We start from the raw sequence: 25,087 nt of genomic DNA, 5'->3' as shown, positions 1-25,087 counted from the left end.
TTCTTCTGTCCTTCAAATTTACTGTCTGATGCTTAGTTTGCTGTTTGCATGTTTCTGAGCCGATACCAAGTAAGCATCAAAGTCATCACTGATGTGTAGCACCTATATTACAGCACCGTAATTAACAGGGTATCAGGTTGGCAGTCAACCACTAATCTCAGCACTGATAAGAATTCAGCTCGTGTAGAATTGTGACTGAATTCAAGAGAGGGGAGGGAGAACAAACGTTGCTTATGTGTGAGTGTGTGTCTGTGTGTGTCAGGGAAGAAACAGATTGAAAACCGAGACGACAGCATTTCCAAAGTGCTCACATAAAGAGCCATCGAGAGTGAGAGACAGTTTCTGTAACCGAAGATAAAAGGTTCGGGTGTGAGGGGGAGACACCGGGGGAGGGAAGGGGGCGAAAACAGTTTGGAAGCAATCGTTGGAAATGTATGAAAAGTGATTTCCAAAGAGACAACCAAAAAAACTTGACTGCTCCCAATCTGACAGGTTAAGAGAAGTGAGGTCAGGACACTACGGAGCTATGATGGAACAGAGTGATCCCTCTCTCTCCCCAATCTCTGATACTCACTCTGACTTTCTCTCCAGACCTGAGGAAGAGGAGGATGGAGGGTGGGGTAGACAAAAGAGAGAGAGGAGAAGGAAACAAGCGCTGTGGGACGTTGGTGGGGAAGGATACAAGGCCGCACATGGCGTCAAAGCGGAAGCGTCACATTTGCTGCCTTTTCTTCTCCTTGATAATCCCTCTTCGTTCTTTCCTCCTCCTTCGCACCCACCCCTCAGAGCCGGACCCTCCGAGACAAACTCCCTCGCCTCAGCACTAGCAGTCCATCTGTCTCCTCCTCACACACACAAACGTTCATAAACACACACACTTTCTCTCTCTCTCTCTCCCATGTGCCCCTTCCTCTCGCTACAACATACAGTCATACTGAGTTTACATTACCTTCATCCAGCCTGCTGTGGAGGGACGGGGAGTGGGGGGGTAAACAACAGTAGGATGATTATTAATAGTACAGAAGAAGAGAGAGCGGACTGCTGGGACACACTCACGGCGTTAACTTCCTAGAGATTTCCTCATAATAAATGCCACAATCTGTTCAATTTGTGATTCGAGGATTTCTAGAGACTCAAAGCTAAACATTTTTTTTTACCAATGGTGTTGAGATGCATATATAAAGCCTTGTTTCAAGTTGGCAGAAGCCGCACAAAAACAATAGTGAAGCATTCGTTCCTAAATTGAAATGGACACTGCTCGTAAGAACATATAGCTTTATTGTTCAGGGTTGTGCGTATACATGCCGTTTGTTATTGTCGTCTTAACTTCTAAGAAAAAGCTGAAGAAAACAGAAATAACTAACAAAGGTGAGAGCAGATGGTAAACGGAGGCTTGTGAGAGAGCACCTTTTTCACCGGGAGGTTACTACAAGTAAAACCAAACATGAGAGGAATATATACACCCCCCACTTCCCAATCTTTTTTCTTCTTGTCTTTCATATTTACAAGTGCAGTGCCCGTTCTTAACCTGCCTGTTTGGAACCTTCTGTTCTCTAGACCTGTGTTGATGCTGTAGAGAAACTTCAGAATTATTCCTTGTCATTAATGAGTCCTCCTTAAACAGTTCTACAATCTACTGTCAGTTTTTATTGTTCGTGTGCTGGACATTGTGTTCCCAGGTTAGAAAACTTAGAAAACTTTGTGTTCATCCTACCTGGTTAATCCGAAGTCAAGATTTTTCAGTCAGTGTTTTTCTTCAAATGAAACAGTTACCTTTAATGCTGTTCAAGCACAACTTTTCAAAATAGAAGCTCCCTAAATCTGCTCAGTAAAGCATTGCAGTAACGAAATTAATGTTGGAAGTTACTTTGAAGACTTATTGCTAAAGAGGAAGGTGATTCTATCAATCTTGTTACCATGACCACCCATCGATGTTTGTGTCAGTCAAACTGTGTATGGTGAAGAAAATAAAAAAAAACTGGTGATGTTGACCTGTGTTTTGACCCAGTTACAAATCACTGCTGTAGAGGACATTAAACAAGACATTTTCAACTCAGTCCACAGATTGAAGACACTGCCACGCCCCCACTGACTGCTACAGAGCACTGGTCGGCTGTTTATGAAGATTTTATTGATACTGAACTCTGCCATTATCACTACACGTGCCAAGTGTGAGGCGTGTGCGAGACATACGTTCCACAGACATAACATTTGAATCCCTCTCCCGACGAGAACAGACTCTCTCCCAATCGGGTCTGGGGGCTGCTCAGGAGGGGTGAATGGTGATGAGGTGCACCCCCGTCAGCCAGCCTCCTCCCCAGGACCAGGGGGCGGCTGAGGAGGGGAAACCTCTCAATTCTGAAGCACTAAAAATGATTGAGAAAAAAGTTGTTGCTGGTTTATGTTTTTTTTTTGTTCCTTTCCTCCCCCGTTAGACAAAGACTTAATACATTTACTTTCCTTCTATCTTTTTTGTAGTACAGTCTGTCTCCTAATGTCTCATCTATTATCTTGCATTACACCAAATGAAAAGGGAAAAAAAGAAAAAGATAAAACAAATGCATACATGATAAAACTTTACAATTCAGGTACAGGGATACACAAGCCTGCAAACCAACTTTTTTTCTTTTTAAACACACTAACACACACAACCAGGGCATGCAGGCGTCCACTGTCAGATCCATGTGACGTGGAGCGAGGAGCGGACAACAGGGCCGACAGGTTCCTCTGCAAAATACTCACGGCCCAGTTCATCCAAGTGGTTTTACGATTATGGTCTATGAAGAGTCTGTAGTTTATTTGTGGGCTTACAGTCAAGCCTGGTCATTTTTTACAGAGTGCTGTGTTTTCAGAAAGCTGCCACTGCTGCTGTGCATATTTCTTTATAAGGATGTTTGTGCACCTGAGACCAGTAAGCCTGCTACGATGAAACTTGGTATTTGAGGTATATAAAGCTGGTGTATCTTATGAAGAAAAGAGGAGTGAAAGGTCCCATTGAGCTCAAGGTAACATCTCCTACTAATGTGGCATATTGAATTTGTAAGCCTTGGCATCCTAATCTTGACAGACACAGACTACTACAGCAAACCCTAAAAAGTGAATTATGGGCTGACAGGCTAAGAGAGAAGAGTCTCCGAGGATTTCACAAAAATAAAATTATTTTGTCGTCATTCTGCCTGCGTGTCTGTGGCCCCGTCCAGCAGGAGGCGACGCAGTTCCTGAGGGTCGGTGACAGGCAGAGAGCAGGTGAAGTCCTGGCAGACGTAGGCTGTGGCGACTCCGCCCTGCTGCGACATGGAGGAGAGGACAGGCTGACGCTGGCACAGGAAGTTGTCATCGTCGTCGACGAGCATCAGGACCTGTTCAAAGGGAGGACATGAAAAGAAATGGGTGTGAGTGTAATGTGTCACAAATGGAAAAAAACTAATTTTGAAAGCCCCAAAACTGGCAAAAAGCAGAAGAGGGTTACCACACAGCTAAAATAAAACTAATGAATTAAGCCAAGTGAGTTAAGTTTTCATCCCTTTCAGTTTTTTTGCTTGTTGTTCTGTTGATTTGTTTGTTTGTTTGCAGGATTACAAAACAACTACTGAATGGATTTCCATCAAACTTGTTGGAAGGCATGTTCATTTGCAAAGAAAGAACCTATAATAAAATGAACGTGTGTAACCACATAAAACGGTAAATCAGGCAATTCTTTATCACTTTCTTTAACATTGTGACATTTTCACCACTTACCCAGGAAATAATGAATGCATCTTGAACAACATCAGCCACATTGAGGGAATTGATATGAATGAGTCTGTGTAATTTGGTGAAGCTTGATTAATTTTGACTGCAGGGTATGTGCTCTGAGTGCCATTCAAGTTGACATTTTTTCTTTTTCTATTAGTTAACTTTCAACATTTGTTTTTTTACAACTGATTTATATGGATTTGGCTTTGTTTCATAGCTCTTTAAGGAGTATGGAGATGCAATACATTTATAATTTTATTTTTAATAAGCGTAATGGGTCTTCCTGTAGAGAAGTTCTTAAAAACTGGATGGTCACTTTTATGTTTCTTTTTGGACGCGTCTTTAAAATAACTTTCCAGCTCAGTAATGGGGACATCTGAGCAAGTGACACAGCACACTTTAGAGTGATGACTTTCTATTTTTCAATATTAGAGCTGTATAATTTGTAGCATATTCATGTCCATCTATAAGCCAAATAACAACCCTAAAAATAACATTCACACGTTGGTCAATGGCTGCCATGGTCTCATAAAGAAAGAGAGGAGAGACAATAGAGAGTGTGCACGGATACATGGTTCACGTGTCCTGCCTGCAGCACGACTGGTTCCCAAAGAGACCCTAAAAACACCACCGCTACAAGAGAGCTGCTCGGTGACACCCAAACAATAAATAACTAAACTAACAAAACATTATATATATGTTTTTATTGACAAGGGTGTGAATGTGTCTTAGGGTGACGAGAAGAACAAGAGACGGCCTGTCCTTCCATTTGAGTGTATGCTGTTGGACAGGCAGCAGAGCGAAGTTAAAGAGGGCTGCCCTGTCCATCCCTAAGGCGGCTTCCTGTCAAACACGTGTCACTTCCTCCTGGCCCCGCACCACCTCTGGATCACAACGGAGCGAGAAATGACAACGTAAACAAGAGTCCAGACAGAGTGATAAAAGCACGGAGAGGAGGAAGAGAGGGAGACAGAATCAGGAGATGCAGCCCGGTGATACACGTCATCCCAGGTGACTCTCTGCCAGAGAAGAGCTGACATTAATGCCAGAGTGTGATAGCCTGAAGGTCAGTACCTTATAGTACACAGGCACTGATACTGATACTGGCCGATGCAGGAAACACCTGTAGTTGCAATGCAATTTGCAGTATTCTGTAGAGGAATTCATGAAAGCATGTATGCAAATATTCTGTATTTATCCATTAGTAACACCTTCTTCCAATAAAAAAACAAAGAGTGCTTAAATGTGGCAAGTTTGTTTGAATTTCTATGCATATGCAAATAAATGTTAATACAGATTAGAACAACACCTACACAAGAATCACTGATTGTGTTTTGTTTGGAGAAACATTCTCCTTGTGTGGTAAAAGAAACTAGTCTGGCTGTAAACTGTATCTGGCTAAAGGAAGATGGATTCTTGGCCCTACACAGGAAGCCCCAAAGGTTTGGCCATTGTGATTGTTATCAACAGACGATCGCCAGTGGAGCCGGTGGAGATCAGCACTGAGCATCTGGCCGTCTAGCATCTGGTTTACTCATCAGACTATTGCTGATTAACGTTTCCGACAAGGTTGTTGGATAACTAAATCAGCCCAAATTTGAAGGCAGCATCGGTGAGACATCATATTGGTTGTTCAGAATCCGAAAATTGTACCAGCTGCATTTTCATGACAATCTACGTCACTCCGTCAAAGCACAAACCTTCAACCACATTTAAATTTGCACGATCCAGATTTTTATTTGGATCTGCACCGCATCGTTTTTTGTGGTTTTAGCATCATCTGTCCAGCTGTTTGTTTTTTATCTTGCTAATCAACAGAAAAAAAAAAACAACAAATAAACAAACAGGAATGGGTGAAAACAAAACATCCTTTGCAGAGGTAACTAAATCCAAAACTGTTTTGTCAACGTTTGTTATTTAGGTCAAACACCAGACATGAACACATGCTCTGAGTCTTTCTATTATTTTACTTATTGGGGATCCCACTAGTTCTGCATGTTCCCTTCCTGCCCTCTTCCTCACTCTGTCCTAAGCCAGTCAACAGCCCAGTCCATCAGAGCAGACACTGCCCCTCCTCCGTCCATCCTACGCCTGCCAGGCAGCATTTAGCCAGGACGCCATGCGGAACTGTTTGCATCCTCTCCATCCTGTCTCAATGAGCCTGGCACTCTCTTCCCCTCGGGCCGTCTCAATGCGTCCCGAGTGCTCCACTCGGCCATTTAGGTCCTCATTTGTGCCGGTAGCCATCTGCACTTTGAATCCCAAGATCCCATCAGCGCCCGTCTCGTGTCATTGAGGATCGAACCTGCGGCGGGAGAGGATTTCTTGCTCCTAAGTGTGCTGCATGTTAAATAAAATTCTCCTTCTCAGGTGATGATGAAGTGATAGTGCTCTGTCTTATCTCTACAGTGATGCTATCTGTGAGACACAGCTCAGGGCATAAATAAACATATTAATCAAATAGAGCATAGAACGCTGGAGGGTCCCCACTAAACTTTTTTTTAGACAGTAAGAGATAGAAACAGGGGAAGACTGGTGAGGAGTGTGATGGAATTTGGTCATGGTGATCGTTGCTATGGAGACAGGAGGAGGATTTCCCTGCCAAGCCTTTTCCTGACTCTTCTTTTAGAGAGTCAGCCTCATGCAGTCTCCTCCCGGAGTCCAGACCACATCCAGCCACATGCCCCCCACTTAAAGGTCAGCCTGTAGTCTGTCTGTGTCACAACCACACTATCTGTACACCACCCTGGGGACTGGCTGTGTGTGTGTGCTTGTGTGTGTGTGTGTGTGTGTGTGTGTGTGTGTGTGTGTGTGTGTGTGTGTGTGTTTGTGTGTGGAGAAACAGAGCAGCAGAGAGTGACGGGTAGATAGATAATGTGTGAATGTATATACAAGGTTTGTGAACATGAAGAAGTGAATGCAAAGTGTGTGGTCTAGGATTCTGTGTGTGTGTGTTTGTGTGTGTGTGTGTGAGGAAAACAGTGTGTAAAGCTGTACCAGACAGCACAGTTGGAGACACATGAGAGCACAGTCAAACTCCCACAGGGTTAATCCCTTTATACACTGGGCAACCCTGAAACACACAAGCGCACACAAATGCACAGACACACAAACACACACACACACAAACGGAAATCCCACCAGTTAAATGTCCCTACCCTGACAGCTCCCTCCCACTCTCCCTCTCTCACTCAGCTGAACCAGTCGAGCTCAGACACTTTAAAAGAACACAGTGTACCTGTGCTGACAGCGACACACAAACCCTCACACACGCGCATCACACACACACACGCAAACACACACAAACATCTCCAATGGTAATGCTTTCCCTCCCCTTCGGTTTCTGACCCAGCCAGCATGCCGGCGGCTCACAGGCTCGACCTCTGTCAGCGAGGTCGAGTCTGAGAAACATGACAAACACACCAAACACACACTGTGGAGAGCCGCTGTCACTCATGAGGAAGAGCGATGGTGGTGCCTCATGCCGCGTGCAGCCGAGCATGAGGAGATCTTCTTCCTCCATCCCTCTCAGCCTGTTGTCTCACACACTCGCACATACACTGACCCACTCAGTCCTCATGAGAAGCGGGCATGTGGACCACCACCACGAGATCGAACACACATTCACACTCACATGGGCGACAGAGCAGCATGGGTCACATGTGCCACATACATTATCAGACATACGTTCACACCAGTTTAGCCACCAGCTTCATTTGCTCATGGCAACATTACAAGAGGAGCCACAAACATACAAGACACAGACAATATCAACTTGGAAAGATTCTCAGAGATTGGAAAACTTTTGGTGATCAGAGCAGACGCCGGTGTCGATGTGCTTTTAATAAAAACATGTGATCTCCGTAGACGAATTTATACATTTCATCTTGCCTGCTGCTCGCTACCTCACCTCAACAGAGTTCTGTGTTGTTGTGAACGTGTCTGGACAAAGAATGTCCTGCGTTGTTCATACGTGAGAGGCAAACCCCAGAAAAAGTCAGGACCCCATTATGCTTTTCTATTTTCTGGTGTTCCTGTCGGAAAAATGGCTAATTTAATCTTCCATACAAACTGTCCCGAGCTTTTAATCTCATAATTCATTTGTGACACATTATTTACTTAACTCTCTCCCCTCTTATCCTTTTATAGATTAGGGCTCTAACATCCAGATGAGCGTGAGCCAGCACGATGAGGGAGGTCTGGATCTCGACACAATCCTTAATTTAATTTGGCTCTGTTGACTATACTGTACTGTTAGATGACACATTCATGGAAAAACTGAAGGATTGAGTTGAGGAACTCCACAACTACTTTCGCACAGGGAGTTTCTAACAGATTTTGGAGCTGTCACACCAAAGGCTGTGTTAGTTCAACACCATGCAGAGCGAGGCCATTATTCCCAGTGGAGAGCAGCAGCACACTCTGGAGCAGCAGCCGATTACCCCGCAGGTTTAACAGCCAGAGCTCAATTTAAGTTAAATCAACTCCACTATGTGCATCCAATGGGATTCAATCAATGACTGGAGGCGGAAGCTTATTGCAGCAAAACATTTTACAGTGTTGGGAACTCAATTTTGTGCATGTCCCAGTTTGCACAGTTAAGTAAATCTGCTTGCAGGGCTACTGACACTTGAAATAAAAGATCTCAAGAAAACAATTCCTCGATTACAGTATATAACCTTTTATATCAGAATATGGATGTATATCATGTGAAGCATTTTCTAGAAAATCTAAAACACAAGTGAATATCCACAATACCTGATCAAATGAAACAAGTTGACAAACCTAGTGTTGGCAATTATTTCTTAGTCAGAGGTAATTGTTAGACATGAATTGGTCATATTTAAGAAGAGGAATAAGGATATATGGATTATATGTCCACAATGACTTGAAGTCAATTTGAAGGATACCTGTGCAAAGCTTTTTGTGCGCAAAATTGTGAGCTGGTTTTTTAAGCCTCAAGTTTGGCACAGTGAGCAGCGGCAGCCTGTTTTTTTGAGGCAGAAGTAACTTTATTTGGAGAAGGGCGGGGTGAGTCTGAATAAGAGCTACATAACACTGAAAGCCCATCTACACCTGTGACCTGCATAAAATTGGGTGGAACTAGATGTCAATCACACGGTGTCCACACCCCAATGCATACTGTGTTTTAAGATCTATTTTACTCCATATAGGACTTAATTACAAGATAAACATCAGGTTGTGAATCTGTGAATCTTTTTTGAAACTGAATTCTTGTATTCTAAGGTCAGGTACACTGGAAAACCCCTTGCAGTGTCTTTTGTCTTTTGAACTTTTTCTACCTCTATCTGTAGTGTCTGGGGCATTTCAAGGGACTTTGTAGGCCCCTGGCAAAAGGAGCCAGGAGGGCCCTTCATCCAACAACCCCCTCTCAAAGAAACACATGATATCAGATCATTCCGACCTTCAAACAATTCTTTTAGCATTAAAATTAACAAAGTTCATATGGTGCATACACATAAATAAAAGTGAAGCTGTAGTATACATGCAAATCTTCACGCCGATCACAGGCACCTTCACACACATGTATTCCAACGTTCTACTCTTCAAACCACTACAATTAGAAAGCTTTTATCAGAAAGTTAGTGGCATAGAGCCTCGATAAAGGCTTTCTGAAATGATGTCATGAACTGGCTGTACATATCCTATCATATATTTTAAGGGGGTTCTCACAAATGTGTAGTTGCTTTGGACTGACATAATCAGCTGTGCTTGAGGCCCTACTCTCAGCTTGGGAACCCTGACGATGTCCTGCTTCGCCTACATTCCATGTGGTGTTTGATTTTCCACTGAAATTAAAACACTAACCCAAGATACTGTTGTGTTTCAGATGAGATAAGATTTAAAATGTCAAAAATTGTGGTACAGCTCCAATCGGAAAAAAAACATTTATCAACAGCCAACAAAATCTACTGGTTCTCAAATAGACACATACACAGTCACTGGTGTGTTGAGTAAGTTCTGATGTGTGTGCTTAGTCAAGCTGGGAATCGGTGTTCAGCTTCTGACAGTCTCCACAGGGCCCTCTCCTCTAAATCACCAGTGTCTGAGCAGAATTAACGACTCCCTCTCTTCAACCAGGCCCTGACACCTATGAGATACTTCATCAGCTCATGTTGCATTTAAGATGAAAGGGAATTCTCATTTGGTGAAGTCATAAAAGTCGCGCCATGTTAAGAATGTTCGGGAGATCAAATGTGACATAGTGTGTTGCAGAGAATAAGCCAGACATCTTAAGAAATCCCAGATGGACGAGATTGACGAGGTTAACATCATGGAATCAGGTACACTGGCCCTCGAGAATTTCAAAGGGTGTTGCATTTCAGGACACCATCCCCATGGCAACCAAGTAAAAGGTTGACCAATCCCAGATGACAATCTCGTATATTATCTGGGGGTTTGAGTGTGGGATCTTCTGAATCTTATGGAGACATTTTTTCTGTTTCGAGAAACAAATGAACGGAAAGTGTCACATCACAGGGCAGCAAAGTCTTATCATGTGACAAGAGGAGCGTTGACCAACCAGGATTTGTTTTTGTTACAATCCACTGAACTGAAGTACCTGAGATCGTCTTCCATTGCTATAAAGTAATAAGAGTTTGAAGAGAAGAAACAACAAATCTATCTAATTTCCTCAAAAAGTATATTTTCATACAAACGTCCAGATCAGTACATGATTTGGTCGATGTTGTTTAATGTCCACAGTTGTTGAATATTATTATTTGCAGTGTGTCAGCCTTAAAAACCCTTTACTGTTCAATTGAATTAAGAGTAACCTTCACAGACCTATGCAAGAAAGTGATTGATTCTAACATAACTGTTTACTGCACCTAATCAGCTCCATCACAAAGGTAATGTTTTCATCTGCAGTACTTGGTTATTGAGCAGGACTACACAAAACCTTCACAACTGCTCAATTTTGAGGGAGGGCTGGGACAATCTTTTCCAATTTTACATTGCGAGCACGGTGATTTAAAAAATGGCATTGATTTTCCATGGATCTTAAAAAAAAAAAAAAAAAACAGTTATGTTTAGGAGACTGATATTCATGAAGATTCATTTGGTGCTGAAGCAAATTAAGTTTTTGCATAGAGTGAATTTAAATGTGATTTATAAAGAGACCACTGAGGTCTAGTTCCATCGAATTATGAAAAGTCCAACTTGGCAGAGCGGCTCTTGTTGCAAACTTCCTAAAGCTGCAGCGCCTGGCTCCTGTTTCAGGTGGTCACAGTCACATAGTCAGGGTGACTGTGCTGAACCACTAGTGACGGCCTGTATGTGTGAGATTAAAGCTGCTGGACTCCATGTGAGGTGTTTCATTAGCCCCCAGTCACAGGGCATGTTGGAACAGCAGATACTTTCAAAAAATATTCTGCCTTCTTTCCAGCTCATCACCGGAACCTGGAAACTTAGGCAGGTGTACAGAGACCTCTCATGTCATGCGTGAGAGTATTTGTGGCTCTAACATAAGGGCTGTTACATCACACCATGAAGGAAGTGATCCGGGCACTATGGCGCACATCTCATCTCTATGTTTGTACAAAGACATATGCTGTCTTTTAATGACAGTACAACGTGATGTACTTAGTAAACGCTTTATTTACAGTGGCAGGGGAAAAAAAGAAAAAGAAAGATTAGGAGTGTTGTGTCAAGAAGATACATGTACTACACTATCACAGAAAAGCTTATCTCTTTTCAAATTTAAGAGAGAAAAAATGTCTAGTCCTATATTCAGGATATGTTGGTTCATCAAACAATAAAAACACATTCCACCGAGAATAGGGCTTAATGATTGAAGATTATATTAACAATGTTGTAACTAAGATGAAATGATAAAATTATTTATCACATCTTAACCGCCTCGTTTCTTTTGCAAAATAAAAGTTTTCATATAAACACTGACACTGACATGTCTGTGAAAACCTCATTATCGGCCAATCGAAAAACCTGTCAGGCTCTAATTGAAATGGTTCTGGTAATTGGGCTGGAAATGCCCAGATGCTCTCATTAAAACGTGTATAAATAACATGAATATTGTTCGAGCCTTCACGGCCAGATTAAATCAATACAAACTGAAAGACTGCTGCTCATTATTTAGTTATTAAAACGAAAAACTGAATTTTAAGTTTGGCTGCAAATCGAGTTGTCCATCAGTTTTAAAAATAAATGATCAGTTAATCAGCGAACTATAAAAGATTGAATCTTTTCAGGGACGTTAGTCAGCCTCTTGAATTGTACAATAAAGTGACAGATAATGGTGTTTCCCCCGAGAGGATCAGATTGTGTGGTGGGACCAAGTGAGAACCGCAGTGAGAACAATAACCACAGTGTCAGTGTCAGTGTCAGTAGAGCTTTAGTGATGAGGCTGAAGATAAAGCATGTTTGAACAGTATGTGTAAGTGAGTGTGAGTTCATGAAAACACATGGGGAGAAATTCTGAACCGCTGCTATTTTGAGAATAAACCATCTGAACAAGTTAAGCTGTTCTCTCTGGACTGCATCTTAAGTGACTGAGTGTATTTCAGAGAAATGTTGATGCAGGACGTTTCTCAACCGACGCTCCTTCACTATTGGAAAACGTGTTACTGCAAACTGAGTCTTGGCACGGACAACGAACAAACTGCTCATTACTGCTTTCCTTACCTTCAAATGCCAAAGAGATATTGGATGAGTTTAGACCATCTCCCCTAGTTTTGGCCAAAGAAACTGTTTAGTTATAAAACTTTTATACTTTTTCGAAGTTTATATGAAGTTTTGACATCAGTTTTCATGTTCATACTGGTTCATTTTTTTTTAATAGTTTTATTATCTGCCAAGGAGGTCATGTTTTCTGCGCTTGTTTGTTTGTTAGTTAGTTAGCAGGGATACACAAAAAATACTGGTCGGATTACCATGAAAACTCAGGAAAGAACCAACATTTTGGTGCTGAACTGGACAAAGTGGATCTAGGCTTTTTTTTTCATTGCATTTTTTCGAAATTTTTGTGAATTTCTAAAGAAGATGGAGAGATCTTGATGAAAAAAAGAGGAATATTTAGTGAACTGATATCTATGAGTGTGTGTAATTTGGCATGGCTGGGTTGAATTAAAGGAAACTGTTAGGCCTTAACAGCGGAATGCACCCTCAAGATTAAAAAGGCATTGCACAAAATCTACAAAAATAAAAGACTTTTCAATCCTGTAGCCTACAGAAAACCTTGCTTCATATGTAAAAAGCATGGTTAAACTAAACTTGGACAACTGTTAATCCCACACTACATCCCTGATTATATCAGACTGAAACATTCCCAGCCTATACAGATGAGGAGAGAGAATCCGGCATCTGCAACTGTGTGTGTTTGTAAATGCGTATGCACACACAGGCTTCTTATCTGTGCAGCGTGGGTTTTATTACCGAGCTGAGATGTGGAATCGGCGGAGCGTCGGACACGACTATAGCGGACGTACAGATAGATACAGCCAAAAGGATTATATCTCAAACAACACAACCAAAGCTGTCCATTCCAGAGCGAGCACACACCTCCCCCATAGCTTTATGGATGGACTGCCACATGGTGGAATAAGTAGATAGAGGGATGGAGGGAAAAGAAAGAAAGAAATCACTCAATGAAGATATGCAACATTTCAGATTAACATGGAAGAATGAAGTGAGATAAATGTGAAAGTGACATTTAAAGAAGGGTGCTGTGGAAAGTAGGAAATAAAGAAAAAGGATGAGCGGCTGTGGGAACATGGTCCGTCTGGAAAACAGTCTCCTGCGACAGGAGCCATCTGGGACCTTTCCCACAGCTGTCAATCAACCTGGGTTCTGCTCTCTGACTGGTCAACGGGCTTAGCTGGTCATTAACAGAGAACAGGAGACTCGATACACACATAAAACCTTTGATGAGCAAACGGAGGGATTGGGATGGAGGGAGGGGAAAAGGAGCGCAGGGGTAAAACAGCAGCAAATTGAAGTGAAGTAGCTCAGGGGTCACGGAGGAGGACTGTGAGACTGCCCGGCTCTAATCCGCCTCTGAAATGTCTTGTAACCAACGCTAGTTAGCCTCCGACCAGGCTTTCTATCTGCTTCCTCTCCTTCCCTCCGACTGCCCTCCCTGTCATGCTGCTAACTCTTCCCCGGGTCTCTGAGGCCTTGTTAGAGAATTCCCAGTTGAGTCCCTCAACAGATGCTTTCAAAACAGGGACCCGCACTCCTCTTAAAGGACACGGTCCGTCGTTCATTCTCCTCTCCTATCTATCCGCTGGTCCACTCCTGCTCTTTTCCTCCTGTCAAGGGGAACTGCAAGACGCAGAAGGGGCAGGAGGGGCAGGGAAGCAGGAATAAACATGGAAACTTGTCTACTTAGTTATCTCCCTCCAGGAATTCCAAAGATCCTGTAAAGCCCCACCCCTTAAGTCTTTCCGCATCTTTCACCCACACCAGCATCTCATGGTCCATCTCAACACTCGCCACAGACACCTTCCCTTATCCCTGCACCTCAGTTTCTAATAATGCACGCTCTGTGGGACTGTCGGACAGACGTACTTTTTTGGGGGCAAAAGCCCAGAGACTGATTAACAAGCAGCACTGACAAGAGCCATTCAGACCAACAGCAATGGGAATCCACAATGGGAATATAGTTCTTGTAAATCGTTATTAAACTCATAAAAAGCTGCAAACGTGAATCTAACAGACATAAACTCATACTTTGAACCACTGTCAACGCTACTGCCAAGGGGCTTTGTTGCCTTATTACCAGAACAACCTTGAGAACACAGAAAAAATAAGCCCTTTTAATATAAATCATTTGTAACGCTGGATTGTTTTTCCATTCCGTGTAAACGTTTTGTAAGGGGAGAACCAGAGGGGGAACCTGATTTGAGAACATGGCACTTACATATAGCATTTTGTAGTCTTGCTTTATTTTTGAAGAAATTGTATTTTCTTGATCCTTGTTGTTCTTGGTTTGTACCCTCGGGGTTGAATGCACTTATTGTAAGTCGCTTTGGATAAAAGCATCAGCTAAATGAAATGTAATGTAACATAAAGTTCAGATTTTTGTGGTTGTTAATTCAAACTGAAAAAATCATTATCACCCTGTGGTCAATAATATTAACAGCAACAGAATTTTCACTTTGGGTTAATTTGCAGCTGAAGAATAAAATGTTCACAATATAGTTGTCCTTCTCTCTCTGGCCAAGATGATGGCACCATAGACAGTGTGACATGTTGTACACTATGGAACACAGGGTAAGTGAATAAGGAGTGAGCTTAGAGGAGGGTGTCACAGAACAAGCAGGGGCTTCTTTCCACTGGGTACAACTTTCACAGTATTGCAGCATGAAAAGAAATGATGAAATTCACATGTATGAAATAGAGCTACAGCAACCAATGAAGTCCAATGGAGAAGTCATTAAAAATACCTAATGTGTATTTAAGGCTGCTAACATTAAATATATTATAGAACTAGATTAATGGTACTGAACACTTGATGTTTGGATGAAAGTAAAAATATTATAATTTGCTGGATCAAGCTTGGAAAGTGTGAATATTCACTTGTTTGGCTAAACAGAAATATGTCGTCTTGTGCTTTGGTAAAGTGCAAGTGTCTCATTAAGGATGTTCAATACCCTGACTGAAGCAGATCAGTGGAATTCCATCATTATCACTTATTTTTTATACCTGTCCCTTGCTTATCTTTATCATGTGTCAACATTTCTAAATTGGTTTAAAAAAAATAAATAAAAAAATGTCATTACATGTTAGATAATTAATTTCCATACTAGAATGGCCCTCAAAGAGCACATACCGCCCCAAGCCCCAAAAGTTTCCTTATAAAACCACTTTTAATTCACTAGATTTATTGGATCTTGATTTGCTTATTGAAATGTTATCTTGTGAAAAAAATATCCTGGATCTGTCCCCTGATGCAGATCCACACCACGATTTAAAGACTTCTTCCTTGGGTCATACTCCACCTCTTCACAACATTTCATAGAAATCAAGTGAGTAGATTTTGGTGTCATCCTGCCAACAAACAAACACAGACAAAAAAAAACAACTCCTTGACAGAGCTAATTAGGGAGCCTATATGTAAAGTGTCCAGCTTGCTGGTTTTTGATTTAACTAGATGCCTTTTCTTTCTGGCATTCGGTGTGCTTTTCATATGTATTCAATATACAAACTGCTGAAAGTATCCAAATAAAAAATTTGACTACAGTGTTCTTCCCTCATCTATGACTATATCCCTGAGGTACTATTATATCTTTCATACGTCATGTCATACTTCCATTTGAGGGCGACAGAGAGCGAAGAAGAAGATGGATAGAAAGACTCCATTGCCAGGAGGAGCAGAAACACATACGCAGGCAGGGGCAGAGGAACAGGCACGGGGAAGAAGAGGACTAGGACTGGCTCGAAAGACGGCTTTACCAGTTGTGCACAATCACCAAACCTGGACCCAGCTCTAATCAAGCCATATTTGTGAGTGATAGAAAAAGCGAACAGCTAGTTTTTACGGCAATTACAATCAAGAGCGATGTTTCCGTGGGATTGTTCGGGCTTTCATTGGTTTCAATGAGTGAAAAAGTGCAGCAGAAGCTCTGAGTGCTGGAGAGAATTGAGCAGCAGTGTCTCCATAAATCCAATGAAGTATAGATCTCGTGTGTGTGTGTGTGTGTGTGTGTGTGTGTGTGTGTGTGTGTGTGTGTGTGTGTGTGTGTGTGTGTGTGTGTGTGTGTTTGCATGCTAAGGCTCTCAGCGACTCATTCAGCGCAATTAGAGCACATCAGCCTTGCACCAGGAAAACAGGCGAGGAGTAATTGGATTTAAATTAGACATGTTCTCTGCTCACAGCTAGCTAATGTAACAAGGAGCAACAATCCCCTCACTCACTCACTTCTTCCCTCTCCTACGTTTATCTCACTTAACGTCCTCCCATCCCCTCCCACCCTTTGCACTTATATAATTCACCCTCTTGACACCATCAAACACTTTGTTCTTTATCTGATCCCCATTCCCCACCTAGCGTAATTGGTTTATCCCCATTAATTATAACACCTTTTAGATTAATACCAGGACTTAACCTCAAAGTTGAGTGGATAACTAAATGAATCTCTCACTATGTAAAATGTTACTAAATGGTGTAAAATGCCAACCACATGCCTGAGTATTAGGACCCCTTGAAGAGAAACAAGGAACATTTGTACGATTACATGAATGAAGTTGTACTGTCAAACTAAATTTGTAATGTTACGAAAAGAAAGTTGTAATATTACCTCCCTATTAACCTAAGTAGGCCAACCACTTTTCCACTCAACTGCAAGGCTACCTTTACATCTGCTTTACAAACAAAGTACATACCTTTGTATTCAAGAATTATTTAAAACTTGATCTTAAACTAACAAGGCTACATTAGTATGTGGGATCATAGGTCTACAGCATATTTGGAGATGTGCTTGTGAACAAACTGTGTTTGCCTGCTGGTGATCATTTATGCCAATTCCTTATGGTGGTATTCTCATGGGAGCATCACACCTCATCTGTGTGTGTGTGTGTGTATTTACTGGATCATATCATCTCTGCCATCCAAGATAGCTGCTACTGCCACTAATGGCCAGCTGTTCCCACAACATCTGGAGGAAAACACACCTATATGTACATACGTATACATTGACACACACACAGACACACACTCTTACTAGTCCCCCCCCCCCCCCCCATCTCACTCTGAGGCTCAATGTAGCCTAATTAGATAAAATCTGGATCTGTCATATCACTCACAGACCTCTGCAGAAGAATCTACACACGCACACGCACACACTTACTTCATTGTATACCTACAAACAGAGCACTTTTCCTCCTTCTATTTAGTGTCGCAGTGAATACATTTTAATGCCACACATTCTAATTAAAAAGCTCATATTAAAAGTTTAGTAAGTTTCTGTAATAAAGCAACAGCACCACACAGCACCATGGGAGCTCTGAGTGACTCTTGTCCTACTTTTAGTCTGTACTCTTTCTCATTTACCATCTTATTGCTCCCATTGGTAAAGACCTCTCCTTCCTCTGGTCACTGTCCATCTCTTTCTCATCCTCCCCTGTTCGAGGCCTCTACAACTCCATTCCTCTCAAGCCCTCACCTGTACCATTACTGCAGTCATTAGCAGCCATGGGCCAACACCCTCAATCAGGCTGAGGGTCTTATTAGTTTGAGTTGAATGCATAAAATAGCAATTTGGATTATGTTAATCAGGGTGATAATGTTGCAGAAGGCAATACATGTGAAAAACAAAAGTTTTTACCTATCCCTACTGCTTCTTTTATTTTTAACACCATTATACAACAAAATGCCTTATCCCCTGTGACTTCCTTGACTGTAATAAAGCCTAGTAAGTACCGGGCTCTGGCTGAATGAGACACACGTGCGACCAGCTTAATAATAGATCCATCCTGATAATGGTTTGCTCTCTATTGGTCTCTGTCTCTCTGCAGGGATCTGAAATGGCCTGGTATTACTGCAGTAGCCACCTGACACTGCGAAACTCATCCAGGTTTCAGCAGGGCCCCTTGGAGAACTCAGTGAGCAACTTCACACAATAAGAGCTGTGAAGGGCCAGTTTACTCTGGATGTAGATCTTCTCCTTCTCTCTCACTACACGGAGACTAATGTCCACAAAAGACTGCCTCTCGTTGAGATTTGTTGGGCATACTTTTCCTTAAAAGTATAACTCTGTTGATTTAACACAGGTTAGTCCCGCTGAGACGAGAACCCATTTGCTTAAGGAGAATCTGGAGCCTAACTACACAAACAATAAAGTCACAATGCAGTTAATGAAAAACTTCTAGTCTGATATAAGTATAAAAATAAATCCACCTACGTGCAGATCTTAAGCTCACTCACATGATATATAAATTAGTGTGGACCAGACACTTAACCAGTAATGGGTCCGGGCAGCACCGGCCCACCCACATTACTTACTGGCCAATCCAGCAAACTTTGATCAAAAAGCGATAGGAAGCCACTATGAAATTTTGGGGTATAATGTCTATATTATTGACTGAGCTCTGTTGTGAATGCAATGTTTTGCTGTTTACTGGCTTTGTAATGCAGGTTTATCATCAGATGTTTGTCTATCTTCACCCCTTTTTCTACTTCTTCTTTTAAAGTCCTTTTTTGTGGGAAAAGATGGACCACCCACATCCAAATGCCTACACCAGAGGAGTAAAAATAAAAAGTTATTTTTTTAATGTGTAGAATTATCTTAACATTTAAAGTTGAAGCTCATGATAATCGTGGCCATATGAAAACATCGATATTTGCGATCTTTACAGAATGTAAGTTTGAGTCAGACTGACAGCTGTCCATTCCATACCCAGCAGCTTGTGTCAGGGCTGGCAGGAATACACACACAAACACACACAAACACACAAAAAATGACTGCAACAGAGCCAATAGGCATTTAGATGTTAGAAAAGGGTTTTAAGGTTAACTCATACCTAAAAAGATATAGCTGGGTTAGGGTTAGGGTTAGTCTGTGAGTGCATGTTAGTCTGTGTCCATGTTTCCAAGGTTACTGGGAATCTGCCGACTCTATAAAAGGTACTGATGGCGGAGTCAGTCAATACATGTCTATGTGCTGTGACTTGCTTTAGGGGCTGATGACGCACTCGTTCTGATGACAGGTTTGTCGAGATGATGCATTACTCTATCAAGCAAATACACAATCCCAAATGATTACCTTATGTGGTAGGAAGAGGGAGTTGACTGCTGCCAGGAGACTTGTGGTGTCCGGGGCATCCCTCTCGCCACAGATCACGATCTAAAACAAGTCAAAGTGGAGGAGTGAGAACGCGGAGGGAAGGGAACAGGGAAAAGGAGGGATAGTTAACGAGATGAAAGAGTATGAATAGAGTGAAATAACAGGGGAGAGGTGACGAATAAAAGGAGGAGAGAGGGGGAGGAGGTGATAGAGTTCAGTACTGTATTTGTAGCGATAACAAAGGGGGCAGGTGTTTTCTCTGGGACTGCTTCACCTTGCCTTGCCCCTGAGCTCATTACCCCCGCCCCGCCGCCCCGACTCATCCTCCGCAGGTCACATATGACGGACAGAGGGGATAACTATCCCCCTTTCTCTTGCCTCATTCAATTCCCTTTTTCCTTCGTTGTCTGTAGCCAATTCTTTCAAACAAAAACTTTTCTTACGGTGACCATGATACTTCAGGGTAATTGCGGTGCTGTGCCACTGCACTGGCTTCATTGGTTTCAGGCCGAGGGTGTTAATATTTTAAACCTAAGTATATAACTGAGGCTCATTAGCTCAAATAGCCCTTTAAATGCATACCATCTCATAAAACCTGGAAGAAAAGATTTTGAAAGTCTGTTTGTCCAGGGATTGAGTGTTACTGTATGCAGAGAGCTGAGATAAAGGCCAGTGTCCTCGAATGACCTACAACTATATTTGTAGTAACGTATCAGCCAGTTGCTTCAGGAGACACCTTTGAAAGCAGAGGTTCATCAGAACAGGATTTTTATCATGGTGCTTTGAGCCTCCACCACAAGCTGTGTTTACCTCACCCAAGGAGGATATGTTTATTTGTTTGTCAGTCTTTTACTTAGCAGTATTACACATAAATTATCCTTGTCTATTAGTCAACCAATTATTCTCTTGATCAAATTATGAATCTTTTATTTTATTGTGATGCAGCAACTGCAAAAAAGATGCATTATTAATAACCGAAAGTGAATGGAGAGGTTATGATAGGTTAAACAATTTCTGCATTTATAGGAGTGGACAATTTAAATACACATAATATAACAAAATAGTGCAAAGTCTAGTTTACTTACTCACTGATTGTCACTTCAATGCATAATGAAACTGAGTCAGCACAGCCAACACGGCGATGTTCTTTGTTTCACCAGCGTCTTGCTCAGCCTTTTGTTCAGCTGCTGTGTATTGTTTGGTTCAATTGGTAAACGTAACGTCTATTGTTCTCGCACAATTTGTCAGGAAAAGCAGAAACACTTGCTTCCAGTGGGCGGACATGAGAATGAGCCAAGGAAACACACCCACACTTCAGGCTAACAGGGGGTTTAGGGATTTACAATGATGGTGGCTCAGCGGTCCTAGTCAAACACATTTAGACAACTGAAAAAACTAGGACTGTAGTTGATTTGCATTTTGCTACAACTACAGATATCCATATAAGAATATAAATTAAATAAGCTTGCTGACTACAGCATCTGTTCTAACACTTAAAATAGTTTTCAAATACTTTGTGTGTTCTTACACAAATTAAATCCCTCTGGAGACTGAACTTACTTGGAGAGCATATGTCAATTTGTGTGCGCCTGTGTGTGAAGCTGAGAATAACCTGTTTGAGGGTGTAGTGCTGGGCCATAAGGGATCGGACCATTTCAGGGAGGGCTATGGGAACCCTGGTCAGACGGTCAGAGAAAGCCGTCAGCAGTTGTTGGGACCTCTGAAGCCACTCCTGTCTTCCAGTGTAGTGGGACAGACGCAGGAGATTGGACGCAGACACTGAGTTAGCACTGGGCTCAGCTCCGTCTTGATCTGAGACACAAAAGATACAGAACATAATAATAAGTTGAGACGCACACTGTTTGCCCTCTTATCCTATTGCCTGGAACACAAACATCACCGAGTAACAACGTGTGGGGTGATGTGATTGGATGACCTCATGACTTAGCCCTGTTAAGTCATTGGTCCTTTTCTGTTATCCGTGTCCAGTGAGAGCCTGGAGGTGATCTTCTCATGACCTATGACCTCGCTTCATGGCTGCTGCTTAACATCACCTCGAAAAGTTAGATCTGAATGTATGTATACTTGAATGTGTGTGTGTGTGTGTGTTTGTGTGTAAGAGAGAGAGAAACACAAGGTGCTTTGAGGTCAGACTTTTTGATTAAAAATGAACTACAATTACTGCACTGCGGTTTTATGCCTTTGCTGACCAGTGCAGTTTCTGTGTACATATTTCTACAAACTTGTTCGCCCAGATTGATATGAGGTCACTGTGACGTTGACCTTTGCCCTCCAGGCACCAAAATCTTCCTTGACGGCGTTTCAAGAGACGTCACCTTCACAAGGCGAGTACATGGAAGCAGATCATCCTTGAGCTCAAGTCAATGTACCAAATTTGAAGAAATTCCCCATAGGCATTGTTAAGATATTGCTTACTTCACGAGAATAGGACGGACGGACCAACATAATGCCTCTGGGCCACTGGATGTCGGCGGCGTGGATGCATAAAAACAACAAAGGATCTCTTCTCCTGAGTCGCACACACACACACACACACAGCACTCTATTATAGTGTACACTGAATATACAATATCTCTTATGACAACCATGACTTCATAATCACAAACAGATGCACACCAATGCATGACTTAACTGCAGTCAATTTTTTGATTTTATTCTGCTCTGTTTCAATTCTCCTCAAGCCCCATGAAATAATTTACATAACAAAAAGACCCATTTAAGTTATAGCGCTGTTAGACTTTATACTGTTCCACTCTGACACTTGACTGAAGTGCCTCTCCCTATCCGCCTAATCCATCCAATATAGTTCTTATTTAGCAGCACACAAACTGAAGCAACCGTGTCAGAGTAGCATGGTGGTCCTGAGATACTCGGATTGTTGACACAGGCGGCCGTGGTCTTGGCCGCCAGGAAACTCCAGAGGCGAGAAGCCTTTACTTCATATGACATTTCTCTCCTTAAATTGTGTGTGTGAGAAAACCAGGCTTAAGTAGCCATGTCTGAGGACATGGAGGGGTAGGGTAGGATGAGGGAAATCTCTGACTGGAGGCAATGAGGTGGTTTATGAGTTTGGTTTCGGCATAGATCGGAAAATGAGCGGGGCTTTGCAGATTCCGTCTCACGAGCGGACGCTGGGGGCAAGTGGTCATCCATATTTTATCTAAGGGTGTAAAACTTTACATAAATAAATGTCATCACGTGGAGACGTCCCAAATGATTGACTCTTCGAAAGCATTGGCCCTGTACGGTCCATGACCCTTTGAAACACTAGGTGGCGTTATGAGCCATGTTAAACCCATTAATGCATATTTTTTTAATAAAGGTGATATCAAAGAAGTGTCATATCATTTTATTTTCAGGTCAAAATTTAAGTGCAGTATCACTTTAAACACCAACTACACTTCAATTAGTTTTTGAGAGTGGACTTGTACATTTTGACGTCTTTCAAATGAGAAGACAGCTGAACAGAACATGGACAATTTGAAGAAACTTTGCTGATTCTATTTTATATTAAAGGCCTATACTGTATATCACTTTCACCTTTCTTATCAAATACAAACACGTAGGCCGGAGTAAGGCAGGGCTGTAAGACGGAGAGTGACAGCCTGGTGGGGTAATTCGTCTTGCAGTGACAGGCTACGCTGCTGAGACAGAGACCCACACTGCAGCGTCTCTAATGGGCTCCAACCCAACCAGCAGCACCACAATAATGGCACAGTCAAGACTCTCAGATGAGAAACCTCTCACACGTCAGCTCTGATAAACACACGGACATGCAGGTGTGATGGCGAGACAGACGTTCCCCACACACACACACCCATCATCTCTGATCTGTCAACAGTTCCTAACAAGAATAACTAATACTAGCTTTTTCACTGTTTCAATCTCCCAGCTGCGCCATCTTGTTCAAGTGTTGTTACAGTTTTGGCACCTGAAACATTTTTAAATTCTCAATTTGGATGGTTTCATCTTAATGCGGATGTTAAACATTCACACATGAGAAACTGAAAAATCTGTTGCACACCCTAAAATGGTTAGGAGCATTCAGAACCAAACCCAACTGGGATTTAGTCTCGAAAGGGGGTGAGGGTCGCTGGTTCGTTCCCTGGCTCCTCCAGTCCACATGCCAAAGTTTCCTGAACCCAAAAAAAGCCAATGATATCTGTGCCTGCAATGTGCAATAGAGGAGGCTCAGCTTGTAGTCGCATTGTATGAATGTGTGTTTGAATGAGTGAGTATGGCTTGTTTAGTAAAAAAGCTCTTTGAGTAGTCGATAAGACTAAGAGATATAGTCCATTAACTAGAGGATGAATTTTCAAACAGACAATAAAATACTAGAAAAAAAAGTTGAGAAACTAGCAAAGACTCAGTTATTAATGCAGTAGGATTAGAAAAGTGGTTTTACATTTTGTATCATTAGAAAGACATCAATACTGAGTAAAGATGACAGGAACATAATAAAAAAAACTACATAAAAGACAACAATCCATTTATACAGCTTGTGTGTCGAGACCGTCAGAGAGAGAAGCACAAGAGTAAAAAAAAACTACAAGAAACAGAAAACTGGATCCAGGTTGGAAACTTTGGACTGACAGATCAAAGTTAAATGTCTGCATGTCTACAAGGTGTCAGCTGCAGAGCTGCCAGCAGCCGGCAGTGTAAAGAGTGAACTGGCAGCCGAAGAAGGGCTGAGGTGCACGTCAAGGTCAGACCCATTTATATTTATATCCTGTCAGTGCTATGGTACAAAAAAAAAAATTTAGCCACAAACAAAAGATAATACAAAGAAAGTTGACCACCTGTAAATCATCATAACTTTGACTGATGATATGCTATTGAATCTTTTAGAAAACACACTGAACTCCTGCTATTCAGATAAACTTTCTGGAGGGGCTGTGTGTGAAACGTCAAATGTCCAAGTCAGTTGCTGCACACATTCTTCGGAGTGTTTTCTGCCAGCACCCTAGTCCAAAAATTTACAAAATGTCCATAGGTCAAGTGAGAAAACAGCAGGGAAATATATGGAGAATGCAAGAGTGGGCATGTAGATGACATATCTTATATTTGACAGATGCAAACCTGGAAAAAAGACAGATGTTTTAGGATGAAGAAATGGTGCCATACAAGAAGACACTAAAGAAAAAACTTAACCAGAACCTGACCCTGGCCTAGCATTTAAAGTAAGCTGAGTTTGTGTTACTCTGTCCCTGACACAAATGGTTATTGCTTTTTTTCCCGGATCACAGACACAAGAAGTGTGAAAAAAATCCGACGTCACTGACCAGAACCCGAATACTATTGAAAACACGCACTACTGTGATAATATTGTGTTCTATGGGCATTGGTTGGTTATGGGCATGTTTACCTCTCTGCTTAGTAGTAAGTTAAAAAGACATGTCATGGCATTCATCAATGTAATATCAAAGGTGCAAACAAATCTGCAATTTAAAAAAATGCTACTAATGATACTTCTTAAGAACAATGAAGATATTGGAAAATAAGGTCCACTGATATTACTGCACAACAAAGAGCATTTCATTCTTGTGGGGAAAAGCTGCAGCAGGGAG

At 41.9% G+C, this 25,087-nt stretch overlaps 1 protein-coding gene across 1 annotated transcript in view; it reads right to left on the bottom strand.

The window, feature by feature from the left end:
- Positions 1-2,111: 2,111 nt before the first annotated feature.
- Positions 2,112-25,087, bottom strand: part of spata20 (spermatogenesis associated 20) — a 45,540-nt gene continuing 22,564 nt past the window's right edge. The window contains exons 14-16 of the mRNA XM_061094593.1: positions 21,112-21,311; positions 19,479-19,559; positions 2,112-3,359 (exon numbers count right to left, since the gene is read on the bottom strand). Coding sequence (XP_060950576.1) covers positions 3,168-3,359; positions 19,479-19,559; positions 21,112-21,311 — 473 coding nt within the window. The 3' untranslated portion in view covers positions 2,112-3,167. The remainder of the gene's footprint in view (positions 3,360-19,478; positions 19,560-21,111; positions 21,312-25,087) is intronic.

Source organism: Limanda limanda, chromosome 21 (assembly GCF_963576545.1).
Source record: "Limanda limanda chromosome 21, fLimLim1.1, whole genome shotgun sequence".
Classification (NCBI taxonomy): Eukaryota; Metazoa; Chordata; class Actinopteri; order Pleuronectiformes; family Pleuronectidae; genus Limanda; species Limanda limanda.
This window is presented reverse-complemented; position numbering and strand designations above follow the sequence as displayed.